Genomic DNA, 21,992 nt, shown 5'->3' on the forward strand with positions numbered 1-21,992 from the left:
AATAATCAGAACACTTACAAAATGAATACCTTCTTACTAAATCAAATTGATCTGCAATCTTTTGACATAGTTACTTCTTGTTGCAACATTTTCTACACTAAAGGTAAAGTGTAAAAAACAACAACAAATTCACGTGTTTTATACGTACGACATCAATACGTTGTATTCCGTCCCGTGACTATTGAACGGAAGTAAACAACGTGGTGGGCCACTAAACCAATATGGCTAATGTGCCGCAAACAGAGTGCGAACTATCTGCGTACGCCATACTTGCCAACCCTCCCGGATTTTCCGGGAGACTCCCGAAATTCAGCGCCTCTCCCGAAAACCTCCCGAAAATCTCCCGAAATTCAGGCGGACTCAGGTCCATGAGGACCTTAGTCCTCATGGACCCACAATATAACCAGCATACCTGCCCAATCACGTTATAACTGTAGAATGATGGAGGGCGAGTTCTTGGTTCCTTATGTGGGTTTATTGTTAGGCAGTTTCATTAACTTCCTCCCAGCGCGGTAACAACACACAACAACAGCAGTCACGTTTTTGTATACCGTAAAGCAGTTCGTCTGCCGTAAACAGCAATGTTGTGACACTCTTAAACAGGACAATACTGCCATCTTGTGTTGTGTGTGTATATGTGTAAATAAATGAACACTGAAATTCAAGTATTTATTTTATATATATATATATATATATATATATATATATACATATATATATAATAAAATTAATATATATATATACGTGTGTATATATATATATATATATATATATACACATATAATAAAATAAATAAATATATATATATATATATATATATATATGAAATACTTGACTTGGTGAATTCTAGCTGTAAATATACTCCTCCCCTTTTAGCCACGCCCCCGACCACGCCCCCCGTCTACCCCGACCACGCCCACCCCCCCTCCCTGGGAGGTCTCAAGGTTGGCAAGTATGGCGTACGCAAGGGGCATAATCTTACCACTAAAAGCAGATAAAAGCAAAAAAATCCAACTGTGCAATGGAATATCACTATACGTTATTAAAAAAAGAATTGTCGAGTAATTCCAAGGATTATCCGTCGGTCGCGTTCTCATCATTTCATTTTTCATTTATTTTTATTCCTTTCATGAAAATGCATATACGTATACAAGCCATATACAGTTGACACTTTCATTGTTTTGTTTTTTTGTTTGTTTCTTATACATTTCCATGATCAGAAAGGAGCAGATGGAAGAATACTATTCTTATATTTATCTGCCCCCTTTTTAACACAAATTATTTTAGATGACCTTATCACTTTTCCCTCCACCAACCCCCGAACTCCAACATATTTTTAATTTTCGTTTAAGCATTTTCAAAATGACACGTCCAATCAAAATCAAAAATCTGTTTGACATAATTTTAGTTGTCTCTTTTTGTAACTCTTTTTAAATTCAAAGATAGTCTTGCAACTTTTTAAGTCTTTGTTTAGAGAATTCCATGCTTTCACACCAGCAACAGACAAGCACAATTCCCAGACATGTCGAACTATCAAGTGGTCCAGATCTGATTCTACATGACAAAACAGATGGAAACTTGGGAACGTGTAGAGGTCTACAACTTCCTGGTGTGTGGCTGGGTCAAAGACATTTGTATCAAGACTCTCTCGAATAAATAATACATAGTTTTTGCTCAGGTAAGGTTGTATTTCATGATTTAGCTTGGCGTCTTCAGCTATGTTTGTTGCCTTGTTTTTGTTGCACGCACTGTTTAAGAATACGCGTTTTCCTCGTCTGTAAAATTATAACTATGGATGTCAACATTGTGTATGTACTGAAAGATTAATTTATGATTGCTGCCTTTGGTAAAAACTTAACTCTTTTAGGTGTTTCTCACCTAAAACACCTCAACCGAGTTGGTGTTTTACGAAACACTCGTAGCAAAACATGAGTTAAAAGAACTCCGAAACAAGATAAAATACAAACAATATCAAGAAAATACTTAAATGGGAAATACTTAATGTTAAAAGTATATCAAACAAACCTTTAACAATATACGTTGTCAAAAAAAAAAGATTTGTCGAGTCATCCCAAGGATTATCAGTCGGTCGTGTTCCCAGACATGTCGAACTATCTAGTGCTCCAGATATCATTCTACACGACAAAACAGATGGAAACTTGGGAACGTATAGAGGTCTACAACTTCCTGGTGTGTGGCTGGGTCAAAGACATTTGTATCAAAACTCTCTCTGATAAATAATACATAGTTTTTGTATTATTTAAGGTTGTATTTCATGATTTAACTTGGCATCTCCAGCTATGTTTGTTGCCTTGTTGTTGTTGCACGCGCCGTTTACGATTACGCGTGTTTTCTCCATCTGTATCAAAATATAACTATAGATGTCAACATTGTGTATGTGCTGAAAGCTTCATTTATGATGGCTGCCTTTGGTAAAATGTGGTTGCTCACGTTTGCTTTCTTTTATTTAGACTCGCCGAGTCGGTGTGTTACGAAACACTCGTAGCAAAACATGCGTTTGAAGAACTCCGAAACAAGATAAAATACAAACAATATCAAGATAATACTTAAATGGGAAATACTTAATATTAAAGCAGTGTTGGGACTAACGCGTTACAAAGTAACGCGTTACTGTAACATCGTTACTTTCGGCGGTAAATAGTAATCTAACGCGTTATATTTTATATTCAGTAACTCAGTTACCGTTACTACATGATGCGTTACTGCGTTATTTAGTATCGGCTAGAAACTGAGAAGATCTGAGTGTGTTTTATTGGAGCGCTGCGCAAGAGGCGACAAGGAAGAGGCGCGCTGCCCGCTGACCGCTGTCTGTGTGTATGTGTGTGTGTGGGAGGGGGCAAAGCCCGAACCCGAGTTTCTTAACATGGAGATATTCTCACTACTTTTCTTTTGTCGACCACAAAGAAAAGAACATTTTAGTTAAATGTAAGTTGTGTCTTGGATCAAAGATCCTATCCTATCAATTCAAATCTGCTGAAACAGCTACAAAGCAACATGCTTCGACAAAGCTAGTAAAGAGAGACACACTTCACCTCCTAAGCAACAGCGGCTAGATTTTAACGAGGGACTGCGCAATGAAGGTACACACACTCTGTCAATTCTCTTATATACTGTTGCTCTTTCATTCTAGACTTCTAGAATGAGTGTTTGATTATCACATAACTCTAAATGTATAGACTATAAAGTTCACAAACATAAAGAGGGATGCTAGTGGGCCAGGCCAATATTTCCTTATCTCGAAACTAAAACTGGGGAAATGTGTAGAGTGTTCTGGGCTTCAGACATGATTTTATTTCAGAATTCCTTGAGAGAAAAAAACGCCTGGTTAGGCTTTGTGTAGTGTGTGCCTTCCTTGGTTTACAGCTATGTTGTTATTATGCTGTTTGTTACTTATGTATGTTATGTTGCAGCTATTTAAAATAGTTTTGTCAATTTGTTCTGGCCTGAAAAAAATTGTCCCTTTGAAACATATCTTTGTCTTTGTGTGTTGTATGTAGACCACATTGCTTAGCAGATTTCAGTGATGCAAATGCATGTCAAGTTGATCCACAGATTGTATTATTCTCCTGTGCAATAACAGTACTGAAATGAAGGCTAAAAGGGCATTAAAGGAGGCCTTAAAAAATAAAAAAATAAAAAATAAAATATATAAGTAACTAAATAGTTACTTTTCACAGTAACACATTACTTTTTAGTGTAAGTAACTGAGTTAGTAACTGAGTTACTTTTGAAATAAAGTAACTAGCTACTGGTTTTCAGTAACTAACCCAACACTGGTTAAAAGTATATCAAACAAACCTCTAACGAAGTGATCACTGCATTATTTTGACAGTTACTTCTCGTTGCAACATTGGCTCTCAATAGATTGTGCGAGTGTACCTAATATTGTGAGCTCCTGTCTCCCCGTTTCCAACTGGCCATGATGTCTATCTGCTTTGCGGGCTTTAGGGCCTTGATGGGATCAGTGTGAGTCATCAGGAGTAGTTAATGGTCTTTGCTGGTGTTGTAAGTAACACTGGCTAATTGGGAAGAGGCCTCACAGTGTGTGACGGGTGTTTCTGCCGAGGACGCTCGGACCACCTCCACGATGAGAGGGCTGTAGAAGGAAACACATTCATTCATCACACAGGTAGGAAACACGCATTATTAATGATGAGATCTTATTTCATGTCATGTTCACTTTGCAATGCTATCAAATTATGCATCCATTTAAGCTTTAATGACACGACGATTGTTTATTTAAAGTGTTTGATTGAAATCTTTTATTTTGAAACATCAATTATTTGTATTGCACTAACTAAATAGACAAGTAATGCATTTCACCTGAGAACGACTGAGCTTACATTTAGCTCTATTTATCTTAAACTTTAAGATCAAGAGACTCCAAGAAAAACAAGCATTAAAAAATAGACCTAAGAATTGGCGATCATCAATCTTCATTATCACGTCACTTTTGTCACTTGATTGACATTCACGGCACCCGAGGGTCTTGTGAGATGACGCTGGCTGCTGCCAGATCGTTATTAAGAAAAAATGACCGACAGGAAGGCGTGACACACTTTTTATTTCAACAAACTCTCGCACCAAAAAGCCTAAGTCAAAAGCCTAAAAACTGACTACACAGTTCCTGTCTTCCCAATAAAAGCACTGCTCCATCCTGCCTGTGCTAACAAAATAAGAGTCTTAGAACGCTAGCAAGACACGGAGTTTGCCGCCGATTGATTAATCAAGTAATCGAATAAATCATATTTTTGCTTAATTAAGGTTTAATTATACATGTTAAGATGTGCCCTCAATTTTTGTATTTGGCCTGAATGTCTTTTATTTCCTAAACGCCTGTTTTCATTATTGAAGGCTGACACGCACAGCTAAAATGGGTCCGTGGCTGATTGTGCCAATTTGTGTGTGCTAATAAAAACAGGTGCGCTCACAGCCCTATGTGCTGTGGTGTGACCGTATAAACGAAGTTCTTGTCTCTCGTGCGTTTTTGATGATTATTATAGGGTGCCGTTTTAAACGTTGGTTTCTTTACGCAAAGCTGTTTTCAACCTGCCAACAATACATAAACAATATAAAAAGACAAACCACTTAATAATGACAACAGTTTTAAATTTTAAGAATGCAATACAGTTCACTGCATTCTTTTCATAACATGTTTGAGATGAAAACTAATATATATAAAATTAGTTCAAAATTAATATTCTTGTGAAGTGTACAAAAAGGAAGGAAGCTGGACAAATAAGGTGGCAAAAACCAACCACTTTCATGTGGTATTGGACAGAAAGGAGGACTTTTTTTCTCCTCCGTTTGAAAATGTGGGCGTTATCATCACTAATGTCTGATTCCAATCAATCAGGTAATACACCAACTTATATTCTTGTCTTCATGAAATAAAGGTGTGTTAAACATGCTTGTATTATTATTAAACACCTTTAACTTGTTAACAAAGATGTCTCTTTCATAAATAAATAAATATAAATTATATATATGAATGAGGTAGATCCCCTCGACTTAGTCAATTGCAAAGTAGCTCGCCAGTAGAAAAAGTGCCTTAAAGCACTGCTATCAAACCCAAGGCCCGGGGGCCAAATCTGGCCGGCCACATTATTTTGGAAATAATATGCGTTAATAAAATGCTTGATCTTTTCTTACTAAATATATTTGTTCTTTCCCTTTTGACATTAAAAATCATGTACCGTATTTTTCGGACTATAAGTCACAGTTTTTTTCATAGTTTGGCCGGGGTTGCGACTTATACTCAGGAGCGACTTATGTGTGAAATTATTAACACATTACCGTAAAATATAAAATAATATTATTTAGCTCTTTCACATAAGAGACTAGACGTATAAGATTTCATGGGATTTAGCGATTAGGAGTGACAGATTGTTTGGTAAACGTATAGCATGTTCTATATGTTATAGTTATTTGAATGACTCTTACCATAATATGTTACGTTAACATACCAGGCACGTTCTCAGTTAGTTATTTATGCCTCATATAACGTACACTTATTCAGCCTGTTGTTCACTATTCTTTATTTATTTTAAATTGCCTTTCAAATGTCTATTCTTGGTGTTGGGCTCTATCAAATAAATTTCCCCAAAATATGCGATATACTCCAGTGCGACTTATATATGTTTTTTTCCTTCTTTATTATGCATTTTCGGCCGGTGCGACTTATACTCCGGAAAGACTTCTACTCCGAAAAATACGGTACTGCATATCTTTTAAAATTAAATATTATCAAAATCAAAATATCACATTGTCATGTATTAAAAACAGTATTTTTTGTTAAAATAAAGATAAATAGTGTACTTAAATATCTGCTAGACTTATAATTTCAAAACAAATGATCAATCAAATTGTAGACTGTAAATTGACAATCGATTTTATGGTTAAATTCCGCCGACTGAGTTTTTTTTTTTTACCATATAATCAACTTTGGTACTGTTTTTTTCCATCTACAGTAAGACACTAAAACATTGAAAAACAAAACATTACAAAAAGCTTTTACAGTAAAAAAAACAAAAACTGGCAGCTCTGAATTTTACCGCTAAAAACGGTGGTATTGTTTTTCCATTCCATTCTATTTATTCAATATTTTTATATCCTGTAAAAAACTGCTTTTACTGTAAAATTCTGGTGACTGAGCTACCAGATTTTAAAGTAAAATGTAAATTTTTTTTGCAGCTTATGTAAAAAAAAAAAATATTGGTAATATATTATATATATACATGTATATTCATATATTACTCATTGTTTAAAGTAATATAACTGCGATGTGGCCCTCAATGAAAACGAGTTTGACACCCCTGTCTTAAAGTTAAATTTTTCAAAGCAAACAATATAACAAGAACACCAGTTGCTAGCTCATGTTACCATTAGTGATTTAACAGAACATGTTTGTTTTACAATTGTCTATATTTTTTTTATATTACAAAGTTTATTTTATATCATCATTCTACACGACTAAACAGATGGAAACTTGGGAACATATAGAGGTCTACAACTTCCTGGTGTGTGGCTGGGCCAAAGGAATTGGCATCAAGACTCTCCCGGATAAATAATACATCGTTTTTGCTCGGGTAAGGTTGCATTTCATGATTTAACTTGGCGTCTCCAGCTATGTTTGTTGCCTTGTTGTTGTTGTTGCACGCACTGTTTACGAATACACGTGTTTCCCCCGTCTTTATCAAAATATAAGTATAGATGTCAACATTGTGTATGTACTGAAAGCTTCATTTATGATGGCTGCCTTTGGTAAAAACTTATCTCTTTTAGGAGTTGCTCACATTTGCTTTCTTTTATTTAGACACGCAGAGTTGGTGTTTTACGAAACACTCGTAGCAAAACATGCGCTTTAAGAACTCAGAAACAAGATAAAATACAAACAATATCAAAATAATACTTAAATGGGGAATACTTAACGTTGAAAGTATATCAAACAAACCTTTAACGAAGTGATCACTGCAAACTCGTGCGTTCTTCGACTCATCTTGATTTCCAAAGAAGCTATAGACTTTTTTTTCTCCGATAAGACATCATGTAAAGCCAATTAAAAAGTTCCACATCCCCCAAAAATGTGAACACAAAACACATTTCAAAGAGAATAACTATAGTTTTTCATGCAGAAAACAATACAAAATGTATAAGGCCGATAAATGCTTTAAAATGTAATATCGGAAATTATCGGTATCGGTTTCAAAATGATCGGTATCGGTTTCAAAAAGTAAAATGTATGACTTTTTAAAACGCCGCTGTGTACACGGACGTAGGGCCTTTGCGTGCCGGCCCAGTCACATAATATCTACGGCTTTTCACACACACATAAGTGAATGCAAGGCATACTTGGTCAACAGCCATACAGGTCACACTGAGGGTGGCCGTATAAACAACTTTAACGCTGTTACAAATATGCGCCACACTGTGAACCCACACCAAACAAGAATGACAAACACATTTTGGAAGAACAACCGCACCGTAACACAACATAAACACAACAGAACAAATACCCAGAACCCCTTGCAGCACTATACAATATACACCCTCCGCTACCCCCCCCCCCCCCCCCCAACCCTGTCCACCTCAACCTCCCCATGCTCTCTCAGGGAGAGCATGTCCCAAATTCCAAGCTGCTGTTTTGAGGCATGTTAAAAAAAATAATGCACTTTGTGACTTCAATAATAAATATGGCAGGGCCATGTTGGCACTTTTTTCCATAACTTGAGTTGATTTATTTTGGAAAACTTTGTTACATTGTTTAATGCATCCAGTGGGGCATCACAACAAAATTAGGCATAATAATGTGTTAATTCCACGACTGTATATATCGGTATCGGTTGATATTGGTATCGGTAATTAAGAGTTGAAAAATATCGGAATATCGGATATCGGCAAAAAAGCCATAATTGGACATCTCTAAAAATGATTTATTATTGAACATTCTTGTTGGTGAAGATGGCAAGGAGGTGAGAACCAAGTGTACTCTAACTAGTACTTGATTAGCTTGTGATCATACTCAATAAAAACAGCACAAAAGACCAACCCATAGAATTATTGGTTTGCGTGAAATTACACAGGGGCAAACTGACTTGTTTACTACTCGCAATGTTTGGGCGTACAATAACCAAGACTGCATACCTAAATGGCAACACAAATTTGCCATACGAAATTCATACTTGACAGCGTCGCTCAAAACGGAATACAATGTAAACAAATGCCATAGGTGGATCTACACCTGACATTATTATTATCATTATAGAGGTTTATTTGAAATAGGGACAGATACAAAAACATAGACATCTGAAACAATTATCCAATGTATGCATCATAGTGTTTGTAGCCAAAGCTAATTTTACAACACTTGTCCCCAACAACAACAACAACAACAACACATATCCAACATCATTAGATTGGAAAATAAAAAATAGAATGAGTCGATAATAATGATAATAGTAATAATACAGACAAAGTGCAAACTAGATAAAAGCCAATAATAATAATAACACAGACAAAGTGCAGACTAGATAAAAACCAATTAGTAAAAACTAAACGTGGGAACACGATTGTTGCTCAACTAGCCATCATTTTGTTTGTTTTTTGAAAGTGACAAGTGCAGGTATACTTTTCAAAGTGTCCGGTAAAGAGTTCCATAGTTGTGGTCCTTTTATTGAAAAGGCTGTCTGGGCAAAAGATGTTCTACGGAATGGACCTTTTGACATTGCTCGAGTGGTAGATCTGGTACCACTTTGCAGTCTTGTAATTGCCTTGCAGAGCAATTGGGGAGCAGAGTTATCCAAGCATTTAAAAACCAGTTTGACTGTGTGTAACAAAATAAAATTGGTAAAACTTAAAATATTGTATTTGGTTCAAATTTGGCAATGATGATATCTATACTCTTCTTCTCTCGAACTTTCAAGGCGCGGTTATAAAGACACTCAATGGTCTTGATTGATGACTGGTGTGCCTGGGACCATGTACCGTAATTTTCGGAGTATAAGTCGCACCGGAGTATAAGTCGCACCTGCCGAAAATGCATAATAAAGAAGGAAAAAAACATATATAAGTCACACTGAAGCCCGGCCAAACTATGAAAAAAAAACTGCGACTTATAGTCCGAAAAATACGGTAGTTAAGCCATAAGATATGTGTGAAAGAATCATTGAATTCATAAAAGTAAAAGCACAGCTGAGAGTTAAGCAGTGTCTTATAATCTTAAAACAGCCTAGGTTTGCCTTCAGGGTTTTACACATTTTCTTAAAGGGACTTTTAAAATTCAGCTGATAGTCTATGATTATGCCCAAATATTTGACTTCAGGTACTTGCTCAATGAGCTCCTCATTCATTTCTATATTCAGGTTTGTTTGAGGTAGCTTTTTTATGGAGAAGCAGACAAGAGTTACCGTATTTTTCGGAGTATAAATTGCACCGGAGTATAAGTCGCACCTGCCGAAAATGCATAATAAAAAAGGAAAAAAACATATATAAGTCGCACTGGAGCCCGGCCAAACTATGAAAAAAAACTGCGACTTATAGTCCGAAAAATGTGGTAGTCTTTTAAGTGTTTAGGGTTAAACAGGATGATGCCATCCACTGTAATGATACCAAGTTCAGGAGTGTATCTAGTCGGTACTACTATGATTACATTGATATTTTTTAGCATCACAAAATATTTTTGTCATTTAAAAAAAATATATATATTATGTTATTAAACTCAGGAAATATGTCCCTGGACACATGAGGACTTAAATTATGATGATTGTATGACCCTGTAACTACTTGGTATCGCATCGATACCCAAATTTGTGGTATCATCCAAAACTAATGTGAAGTATCAAACAACAGAAGGATAAGCGATTATTACATTTTAACAGAAGTGTAGATAGAACATGTTAAAAGAGAAAATAAACAGATATTAACAGTAAATGAACAACTCAATTAATAATTAATTTTCTACCACTTGTCCTTAATAATGTTGACGAAATAATAGAATGATAAATGACACAATATGTTACTGCATACGTCAGCAGCTAAATTAGGAGCCTTTGTTTGCTTACTTACTAATAAAAAAAAAAGTTGTCTTGTATGTTCACTATTTTATTTAAGGACAAACTTGCAATAATAAACATATGTTTAATAGACCGTAACATTTTTTGTTAAAATAAAGTCAATCATGCCATTTTTTGTGGTCCCCTTTATTTAGAAAAGTATTGAAATACATTTTGGTACCAGTACCGGTACCAAAATATTGGTATTGGGACAACACTAATTTAGATGCTTTGCTTCTGGCCAGTGAGGACCGTGGTTAAAAACCCGTTGCCTGCAGAAGAACAACATAAGCATGTGGAATGAGTCAGTGAACGCATCGTGACCGTGTTAGTGTTGTAAACAAAGAGCTCGCAGGTCAGATTAAAATGTCGAGAGCAAATCGTCTGGCTAATCTTTACGAGAAATGCCTGAGAGGTGAAAGGTTTGCCCGGACTATCCTCCGCATCTTCTAAGGCCTTGTCACTTATTTGTGTCAAACACTGACATGTGTTGAAGCTGTAAACACTTGTTACAGTCACAAACTTCCATAACCATGTGTCCTTGCAATGGCTGCATCCCAAATGACTTAAATGGATTGTTGCACCCAAATCCCCACCTGGATTATCACCTCTAATGGAATTTTAGCGGATGCTGGAATTTGCATGTTGTCCAATGTTGAATGCGTAACACACACACACACACAGTTATTGCACCATTCCCTTTCCTGATGATTTTCCTCATATTACGATCATTTTAAAGTTATGGTACGATAATTTGGCAACATTTGCCACAGAGGTCGGGGATAGAGGTCGATATTGACAGTAAAAAGTCGTTCTCGCAATTGTTGGATATGAATTCAAACCACAACCAAGCATGATTCACTATAGCTCTTGTCTCAAAGTAGGTGTACTGTCACCACCTGTCACATCACGCCCTGACTTATTTTGAGTTTGTTGCTGTTTTCCTGTGTGTAGTGTTTTAGTTCTTGTCTTGCGCTCCTATTTTGGTGGCTTTTCCTCTTTTGTTGGTATTTTCCTGTAGCAGTTTCATGTCTTCCTTTAAACGCTATTCCCCGCACCTGCTTTGTTTTAGCAATCAAGACTATTTAAGTTGTGCGGACACTGTCCTTCTTTGTGGGGACATTGTTGATTGCCATGTCATGTTCGGATGTACTTTGTGGACGCCGTCTGCTCCACACGCTGTAAGTTTTTGCTGTCGTCCAGCATTCTGTTTTGGTTTACTTTGCAGCCAGTTCAATTTTAGTTTCGTTTTGCATAGCCTTCCCTAAGCTTCAATGTCTTTTCTTAGCGGCACTCGCCTTTTATTTATTTTTGGTTTAAGTGTTGGATAAATTTGCTTTGCCGATAAATGCTTTAAAATGTAATATCGGAAATGATCGGTATCGGTTTCAAAAAGTAAAATGTATGACTTTTTTAAAACGCCGCTGTACGGAGTGGTACACGGACGTAGGGAGAAGTACAGAGCACCAATAAACCTTAAAGGCACTGCCTTTGCGTGCCGGCCCAGTCAGATGATATCTACGGCTTTTCACACACACAAGTGAATGCAAAGCATACTTGGTCAACAGCCATACAGGTCACACTGAGGGTGGCTGTATAAACAACTTTCACACTTTTACAAATATGCGCCAAACTGTGAACCAAACAAGAATGACAAACACATTTTGGGAGAACATCCGCACCGTAACACAACAGAACAAATACCCACAACCCCTTGCAGCACTAACTTTTTCGGGACGCTACAATATACACCCCCACTCCACCTCAACCCCGCAACCCCGCCCACCTCCACCTCCTCATGCTCTCTCAGGGAGAGCATGTCCCAAATTCCAAGCTGCTGTTTTGAGGCATGTTAAAAAAAATAATGCACTTTGTGACTTCAATAATAAATATGGCAGTGCCATGTTGGCATTTTTTTTCCATAACTTGAGTTGGTTTATTTTGGAAAACCTTGTTACATTGTTTAATGCATCCAGCGGGGCATCACAACAAAATTAGGCATAATAATCTGTTAATTCCACAACTGTATATATCGGTATCGGTTGATATCGGTATCGGTAATTAAGAGTTGGACAATTTCGGAATATCGGATATCGGCAAAAAAACCATTATCGGACCTCTCTAATTGTGATCACGACAAACCATGTTCCCGACATCCTATTCTACCACTTGTCCCTTTTCATCTACAAAGCAATTAGCTACCTGCTGCCACCTACTGATATGGAAGAGTATTACATGGTTACCCTGCCGAGCTCTAGACAGTACAAACTCAACAACGGCACATTTGTGGATTATAATTACTGGTTTGCAAAAAATATTTTTAACCAAATTAGGTGAAATTGCACAATCTCCCACGGCACATCAGACTGTATCTCAGTGGTTGAAAAACACCGGTCTACACAAAAAACACCATCATAAAGACATTGTTGATAAAGTTCTTGTATTGTTGCAGGTTCACTTGGGTGAGTCTGCCACAAAGGTATGCATCGACACGCTTTCACCCCCGTCACCTGGCACCCCTCTGCTAGTCCACCTGCATGCTGCTCAGCCATGCGGACTCAACACACGTCTGTAAGGACACGATATCATGTTTAATTATAGTCCTCTAAGTCTGTCTTTTTGCACACGTCACCTCCCCCAACTTCTTCTCCACCTCTAAGGTGCGCCCCCTTTTTTTGAAAATGAAGACAAATATTTCCGTTGCCTCCATGTGGGTCAGTAGTGGCATTTTTTAATTGAGTCCAGTACCTGTTTGTGGTTCTTGCTGCAGAACAGCGTTAGATGGGGCGCACTGCACGTCTACATCGCCTGGCAGATTCATTACAAAGAGCAACTCAAGGTAATGATTTTAACATAGAAATCAAGTGCATTAATAGCCTATAATTAGTGATTTTCCGATACCGATACGTTGTGGAAATATACCTAATAGGTCCTGTAAAATAAAACATATCAAGTGTTGCTGCTATTGGTAAATCATCGTAAAACGGTATAAACACCTACGGCGAAACAAAAGATGGCGTTATTCTGCACTGAATGTGTTATCCTATTTATACTCAACTCTGTATGTCCTGCCTACTTGCCGTTTTATAATTCTCAGTGACTCATTTTAATTGTCGGTCATTTTCTTAAACAAACGACAGACTGAATAACTACGCACAGCACAGTGTGAAGCTGCGCTTGCACACTACGTACTTACCTAGGCGGAAGAAAAAGTAGTTCCACCGATCATCTCAGTGTTCCTGTTAATGATATACATTAATCTCGAATAACTTAAGTATCTAAAGCAGGGGTGTCAAACTCATTTTAGATCAGGGGCCACGTGGAGAAAAACCTACTCCCAAGTGGGCCGGACTGGTAAAATCACGGCACGATAACTTAAAAATAAAGACAACTTATGATTGTTTTCTTTGTTTAAAAATAGAACAACATTCTGAAATTGTACAAATCATAATGCTGTTTTTTGTTGTTGTTTTTTTTACAATTACCTGTAGCGGTTAATAGTATATATACTTTATTTGTCGTTATTTATATTTTCTGAATAAATGATGTGATAATGTTGGTGTTAATTTTCAATCTACAAGATAAAAAAATGATATCATAATCCAATTACAGTATGTTATTTATGTAGTTTAATCATTTTCCTCGACTGATGTACTAACATCATGTGGTTTATTTTGTACATATATAGCATCATCTACAAAGATACAAAGAATTACTATTGCGACATCCAGTGGACACATTTAGAACAGCAGTTTCTTTCATTAAAAAAATTCAGGTACATTTTTATACTTAGCAAACTCATCCCGCGGGCCGGATAAAACCTGTTCATGGGCCTGATCCGGCCCTCGGGCCGTACATTTGACACCCCTGATCTAAAGTATCGATATTTTGATTTGAGAATCGATATTAGAGCATACAAATCTTATATCGGTGGTATTGATATTTCAGTGTCCATCCACACATCACTACCTACGGCCCTTGGGAGTCTTCTATTTGGTCTTATTTCTATTTGGTTCTATTTAATTGTAAGTATCTGACAGCTGCTAAATTGTTGACATCTTGTGGACAATTTGAGAAATTCAGGTCAATGCCCATGAATTGTGATTTAAAGTGAAGAAAAAGCACAGCATTCACTAGTATGACCTAATATGAATAACCTTCCCTAGTCAACACACATGGTCACACTTTACACAACCGTCTACAACTGAACTGAACTGTGTGGATATTATAAAAAAAAACAAAAAAACGTCCAAACAAAATAAAAGATTTAAAACTACACCTATTTAAATCCATTACAATGCATTATGGCTCATTTTAGCAGCTTGATATTTCTGATTCATTACAAAACTTTAAGGAGGTCGTCAGGGAAGTAAAAAAAAAAATCTGAGCCGAACTTTCACATACTCTTAATATCCAATTATTTTCATTATATATCCATTATATTAACATATGTACACATATATGTATGCTATATACATTTATAATATATATATACATATATATGTATATACATAATATATACATATATATTTGTATGTATATATATATATATATATGTGTGTGTATATATATATATATATATATATGTGTGTATATATATACATATGTGTGTATATATATACATATGTGTGTATATATACACACACACATATACATATATATATATACATACATATATAATATATACATATATATATATATATACATATATATGTATATACATAATATATACATATATGTATGTATATATATATATGTGTGTGTGTATATATATATATATATATATACATGTGTGTGTATATATATATATATACACATATGTGTGTATATATATATATATATATACACATATACATATACATACATACATATATACATACATACATACTAGAGATGCGCGGATAGGCAATTATTTCATCCGCAACCGCATCAGAAAGTCGTCAACCATCCGCCATCCACCCGATGTAACATTTGATCAGAACCGCATCCGCCCGCACCCGCCCGTTGTTATATATCTAATATAGACGATGCAAGGCATTAGTGAGGTTATAAAGCTTTTGCCTGTTAAAGAAAGGAGACTGATCCAATGCAGCACAGACATTCGCGTGCCACGCTGTCACGACCCAGACGCACACCAGTGCGCAATCATATGGGAGCCGCGCTGAGCGCACCTCCAAGCGCGTCTCGCTGCCGGCGACGGCCGGCTATGGGCCCGACGCTCCAGCGCCATCCATTTTCAGGGCTAGTTGATTCGGCAGGTGGGTTGTTACACACTCCTTAGCGGGTTCCGACTTCCATGGCCACCGTCCTGCTGTCTATATCAACCAGGGTGAGCCCCACCCCTTTCGTGAGCGCACTGCGCGCGGAGTGACCCCTGTTACGCGCCCCCGGCAACAGGGGTGGCGGGCAGGTAAGCTGCGCGGGCGGAGCGGGCGGAGCGCGCGGAGTGACCCCTGTTACGAGCCCCCGGCCACGGGGGTGGCGGGCAGGTAAGCTGCTTACCTGCTGCGCGTGACGCCGGCCGCGGCGAAGGCGGACGAGGCGAAGGCGGACGAGGCGGGGTGTCGGTGCGGTGGGCGCGGTGGTGACCCTGGACGTGCGTCTGGCCCTTCTCGCGGATCGCCTCAGCTACGGCTCCCGGTGGGGCCCTCTCGGGGGAAGGGGCCTCGGTCCCGGACCCCGGCGAGGCATCCCTTCTCCGCTCCGTAAAAGTGTCCATCTCTTTTTTTTTTTTTCTTCTGTTGTGGCATATGCAGCAGGTGCCTGCTCGTTTTTCGTATGTGGGTAACAACATTTAACTATGTATATATATTTCCGAATTGGTTTAACTGCCACCCGCCTGAATCTATTTAAAATCTAATTTTTTTTTATTTCAACCGCCCGACCCGACCCGACCCGCGGATAAAATCTAATTTTTTTTTATTTCATCCGCCCGATCCGCGGACTCCGCGGTTGTGCCCGCAAACCGCGCATCTCTAATACATACATATATAATATATACATACATATATATATACATACATACATATACATACATACGTATGTATGTATGTATGTATGTATGTATGTATGTATGTATATATATATATATATATATATATATATATATATATATATATATATATATATATATATATATATACACAGGTATGTATATATAATAAATGATAAATGGGTTATACTTGTATAGCGCTTTTCTACCTTCAAGGTACTTAAAGCGCTTTGACAGTATTTCCACATTCACCCATTCACACACACAATCACACACTGATGGCGGGAGCTGCCATGCAAGGCGCTAACCAGCAGCCATCAGGAGCAAGGGGTGAAGTGTCTTGCCCAAGGACACAACGGACGTGACTAGGATGGTAGAAGGTGGGGATTGAACCCAAGTAACCAGCAACCCTCCGATTGCTGGCACGGCCACTCTACCAACTTATTTACATGCAGTCGGCTTTCGGCCCTCGGCCAAATTTTTCTAGACCAACGTGGCCCCCAAGTTGAAAAGTTTGGATGCCCCTGCATTGATATGTGCTCGCTTCAGCATTTTAGCATCTATGCATATCACAGTGACATTTACCCACTGTTAAGTCAAGCAACAGATGTTCCCATGATAGCTATTAGCTTTGTTAGCATTTATGTTTCATTATTTTGCACGACAGGTTAAATGGTTATAAAAACCCACCAAGTGTCAAATGTCGGGCCAGAAGTTAGCAACATGTAGAAGGTCCATTACATATTTATTATAATAAATATTATGTTGGCGAAAGGGAAATTATAAAAATATATACAATAACATTGCATACTAGATTAAATACTTACCTCTGCTAAATATCTGGTACTCTCTGCAGTTGAGTAATTAAATGCAAACATCCACAATTGTATTTACCCTCAGAGTCTTTATACTGTCTGTTGTTAAGCACAACATAGCCAAAGATGACCGTCTCCATGGAGACACACCATCCCAGGTTCCTGCCCCCGGACCACCTGTCTCGCTCACATCCCCTCATGCAGGTGAGTCCCCACTGAACGTAATGAGTGAACTATGATTAATGTGCGATGCTCACCATTGTTAGCGTCGTCTTCTGCCTTTGGACTGCTGGCTGAGACGAGACCAAGAAGGCGCCAGGTGCTGGGAGACGATCTGAGCTGGAGAGACGACGGAGGAAAGCAAGAAGAAAGGTGGAAAAGGCAGCAGGAGAGTGCCGCCTGCACCCAGATGAAGAAGATGAGGCAGCAAGTATCCTCACAAATTATGACAGCGCCACACACTCGCTGGTACTGTCACAGGAACAGATTTAAACATCTGAACCCAAGTGATCAACTTCTTCTATTGGGCAACAATGTAAACTGCAATGTGATCAAATGCTCTCATGGCGTTGTTGGCAGCTTCTCTGAGCCACAACGTCTTTGTCCCGCCATTGTGAGGCAGCAGGGGCCCGCTCACCTCAGCAGGGCCACACCTACAGGTGATGAGAAGCACCTGCACCAACTCCGCTACTCACCGTTTCTGGGCAACAGCCGCCATCCAAGATTTTTGCTTTGAGTCCGCCGTATGCTATAATCGTATTTTTCACAGTTTTGTAGTCTTTATGAAGAGAAAGGACGCCAGAAGTCTTCTAAATCAGTGTTTTTCAACCTTTTTTGAGCCAAGGCACATTTTTTGTGTTGAAAAAATTCGGAGGCACACCACCAGCAGAAATCATTAAAAAACGAAACTCAGTAAACAGCAAAGAGTTGTCGTCGCAATTGTTGGAAGCATAACCAAGCATGCATCACTATAGCTCTTGTCTCAAAGTAGGTGTACTGTCACCACCTGTCACATCACACCCTGACCTATTTGGGCTTTTTTGCCGTTTTCCGTGTAGTGTTTTAGTTCTTGTCTTGCGTTCCTATTTTGGTGTCTTTTTCTCTTTTTTTTGGTATTTTCCTGTAGCAGATTCATGTCTTCCTTTGAGCGATATTTCCCGCATCTACTTTGTTATAGCAATCAAAAATATTTCAGTTGTTTTTATCCTTCTTTATGGGGACATTGTTGATTGTCATGTCATGTTCGGATGTACATTGTCTTTGCTCCACAGTAAGTCTTTGCTGTCGTCCAGCATTCTGTTTTGAATTTGTAGCCAATTCAGTTTTAGTTTTGTTCTAAGCTTCAATGCCTTTTCTTAGGGGCACTCACCTTATTTTTGGTTTAAGTATTAGACACCTTTTTACCTGCACGCTGCCTCCCACTGTTTTCGACATCGACAAAGTTATTAGCTACCTACTGATATGGAAGAGTATTACACGGTTACTCTGTCGAGCTCTAGACACTACCGACACTCAACAACAACACATCATTTTCAGACTATAATTACCGTATTTTTCGGAGTGTAAATTGCTCCGGAGTATAAGTCGCACCGGCCGAAAATGCATAATAAAGAAGGAAAAAAACATATATAAGTCGCACTGGAGTGTAGGTCACATATTTTGGGGAAATGTATTTGATAAAACCCAACACCAAGAATAGACATTTGAAAGGCAATTTAAAATAAATAAAGAATAGTAAACAACGTTATATGATGCATAAATAACCAACTGAGAACGTGCCTGGTATGTTAACGTAACATATTATGGTAAGAGTCATTCAAATAACTATAACATATAGAACATGCTATACGTTTACCAAACAATCTGTCACTCCTAATCGTTAAATCCGATAACATCTTATACGTCTACTCTTACGTGAATGAGCTAAATAATATCATTTGATATTTTACAGTAATGTGTTAATAATTTCACACATAAGTCGCTCCTGAGTATAAGTTGCAACTATGAAAAAAACTGCGACTTATAGTCCGAAAAATACGGTACTGGTTTGCAAAAAATATTTTTAACCCAAATAGGTGAAATTAGATAATCTCCCACGGCACACCAGACTGTATCTTATCTGTGGTTGAAAAACACTGTTCTAAATCACTTTAAGTCAGACATGTTGTATCTAGCAGGGTTGTGAATCTTTGTGCACCGAACGATTCAATCCGATTCCTTGGGCGATGATTTGATTTAGAATGTATTCTCGATTCAAACCGATTCTTGCAATGTATTATTTGATATAATAATTATAATGAAGCTTTTTTCAAAACACGTTACAGGTTAGAAAATCTCCTGGTTGCAAGGAGACGGCATGAAAACATTTAAAAAAAAGTATTCTAAATATACAGCACAGGCCAAAAGTTTGGACACACCTTCTCATGCAATGCGTTTTCTTTATTTTCATGACTATTTACATTGTAGATTGTCACTGAAGGCATCAAAACTATGAATAAACACATGTGGAGTTATGCACTTAACAAAAAAAGGTGAAATAACTGAGCCTCAAGAGGTAGTCGCCTGAAATGGTTTTCACTTCACAGGTGTGCTTGAAGCTCATCGAGAGAATGCCAAGAGTGTGCAAAGCAGTAATCAGAGCAAAGGGTGGCTATTTTGAAGAAACTAGAATATAAAACATGTTTTCGGTTATTTCACCTTTTTTTGTGATGGTACATAACTCCACGTGTTCATTCATAGTTTTGATGCCTTCAGTGACAATCGACAATGTAAATAGTCATGAAAATAAAGAAAACACATTGAATGTGTTTGGCCTGTATTGTATGTAAAATTATGAGTCGATTTAAAATCCAGGTGAATCCGAATCGCAACGATTTTTTGTGTGCAGTGACTTGTCAAAACAAGCCTATTGATTTTGCAATTGTGCACATATCTTCCTGTGTACATTTTTAATGTATAGTACATACATCTGGATTTGTAATGAGTTTGAATTGGGACACCATCATTCCAAATTTAAAGTCCCATGAAAATCAAGCTACACTACCAAGTTACTACAGTAACTGATGAACATGTCATAAAAACATCTGTAAATATAATTTAATTTCCAAAATGTGCTGGGTTTGACAGCTATCTAAATCAATAAATTATCAAATATAATCCAGATGATAAAATGTGACATCTATTAAAAAAAGAACATTTTAAAATGTTGTTTTATATTATATTGTACAAAGGAGTCACTGCTAACTGTAAAGCAGCAGCTTTGTTTTATTAAAAAAAGATGTAAGATGTAAGCCTACTGTTAGGAGTCAGACCACGTCCATGCCCAGACCTCTCGCCACCGCCGTCAGCGCCTGCACGGCTCCAGATGTCCCCCCGGCCTCACAGTCCTCCTGTGCGGGCCCGCCAGCTTCGTCCTCGATGTGAGGAATGGTGCTCATGATGCAGTAGACGGGTGAGTCGCCGCCACCGCCGTGCGGGCTTGCCGACTGTTCTGAGGAGCATGGCGAAGCGGAGGATGAAGCGGAGGAAGATGACGGCGGAGAGGCATGCCCCCTGTCGGGCGTAGCAGCGGCTCTCTCGCTGCGGGTTCTCGGACTCTTCCGAAGGCTGGGAGGTTTCTTGGCCATGTTCTTCATGATCTCTTTGCTCACTTCCACCGTCTCCACGCGCACCATGTTTAGTTTCAAGAAGCCGTCTACATCCTTCCTGTATCTGAGCAAAGAACACTTGAATCACGTATTTGAAATTCAGCTAACCACCTTACAAAAATACTACAAGGCTGACAACATTAACGTTAACTAGAAGATGCAATTCCTGAAGGAATTGCGTGTGAATGTTCCAATGCTGAAGTTGAAGTGAAATGTTGACAGAATGTAGTATGAATGTAAGAATAGTTTGAATGTTGGAATGGTTTGAATGTTGAAGAGTTTGAATTTCTAGGGAAACCGGAGTTAGGTCTGGAACTTGGGAAAGTGTTAGTTTGAATGTCCAGGATGAGTGGAATGTGTTGATGTTGGAATGGTTTGAATAGGTTGAAAAATGTGGGAATTGTGCAACTTGGAAAAATGTCCCATTAATTTCAATGGGAACTTCCTGGAAATTTAGGAATTTTGGGAAAAGCGGGATTGTTTTGAAAATTGTTAGGAGCATGCATGTCCTGAATTTGTTGGTGTTGGAATTGTTTAAATCGGGCAAGAAATGTTGAAGTAGTAAATGGTAATAGGGAATTTCGGGAAAATCAGGAATTTTTTTGAACTTGGAAAAAGGGTAGTTTGAATTTCCAGAATGGTGGAATGTGTTGAAGGTGGAATGGTTTGAATGGGTTGAAGAATGTGGCAATTGTGGAAGTTTGGCCAATTAATTTTGAATGGGGAAAATGCAAAAAAAAAAGGAATTATGGGAAATCCGGGAATTTTTTTTAGAATTGTTGAAGTAGAGCACACAATTCCTGAACAGGCTGAATATTTTGAAGTTGGAACCGTTTGAATGAGATGAAAAACGTGGAAGTTGTGGAACTTTGAAGAATGTCCCATTGATTTCAATGGGAATTTCCGAAAAAATTGGGAATTTCGGGAAAAGTGGGAATTTTTTGAAAATGGTATAACACTTGAATGA

The 21,992-nt window shown here is 38.0% G+C and overlaps 2 protein-coding genes across 5 annotated transcripts in view; one reads left to right on the plus strand and one right to left on the minus strand.

The window, feature by feature from the left end:
- Positions 1 to 3,974: 3,974 nt before the first annotated feature.
- Positions 3,975 to 18,573, plus strand: LOC133614279 (uncharacterized). 3 transcript variants are annotated; one of them, XM_061972126.1, is made up of 6 exons: positions 3,975 to 4,150; positions 7,002 to 7,109; positions 13,024 to 13,142; positions 13,342 to 13,410; positions 17,489 to 17,582; positions 17,645 to 18,573. In XM_061972126.1, exons 3-6 carry the CDS (start codon positions 13,053 to 13,055, stop codon positions 18,112 to 18,114), a joined length of 723 nt encoding a protein of 240 aa, XP_061828110.1. In that variant the 5' UTR covers positions 3,975 to 4,150; positions 7,002 to 7,109; positions 13,024 to 13,052; the 3' UTR covers positions 18,115 to 18,573. The 3 variants fall into 3 exon arrangements, with proteins under 3 accessions (XP_061828110.1, XP_061828109.1, XP_061828111.1); XM_061972125.1 differs by lacking the exon at positions 7,002 to 7,109; XM_061972127.1 differs by lacking the exons at positions 7,002 to 7,109; positions 13,342 to 13,410.
- A 1,627-nt stretch (positions 18,574 to 20,200) lies between these two features.
- The window catches only part of LOC133614832 (histone H4 transcription factor), a 31,596-nt gene continuing 29,804 nt past the window's right edge, over positions 20,201 to 21,992 (minus strand). For both annotated transcript variants that reach the window (XM_061973127.2, XM_061973128.1), the window contains one exon: positions 20,201 to 21,089. In XM_061973127.2, coding sequence (XP_061829111.1) covers positions 20,684 to 21,089 — 406 coding nt within the window. In that variant the 3' untranslated portion in view covers positions 20,201 to 20,683. The remainder of the gene's footprint in view (positions 21,090 to 21,992) is intronic.

Source organism: Nerophis lumbriciformis, linkage group LG17, assembly GCF_033978685.3.
Source record: "Nerophis lumbriciformis linkage group LG17, RoL_Nlum_v2.1, whole genome shotgun sequence".
In the NCBI taxonomy this organism is placed as follows: Eukaryota; Metazoa; Chordata; class Actinopteri; order Syngnathiformes; family Syngnathidae; genus Nerophis; species Nerophis lumbriciformis.

Coding starts and splice junctions, on each gene's coding strand:
- LOC133614279 (XM_061972126.1), top strand. CDS start 13,053: ATGCATCGACACGCTTTCACCCCCGTCACCTGGCACCCCTCTGCTAGT. Junction 13,143..13,341: donor TGCGGACTCAACACACGTCT/GTAAGGACACGA, acceptor TTCTTGCTGCAG/AACAGCGTTAGATGGGGCGC. Junction 13,411..17,488: donor ATTACAAAGAGCAACTCAAG/GTAATGATTTTA, acceptor TCTGTTGTTAAG/CACAACATAGCCAAAGATGA.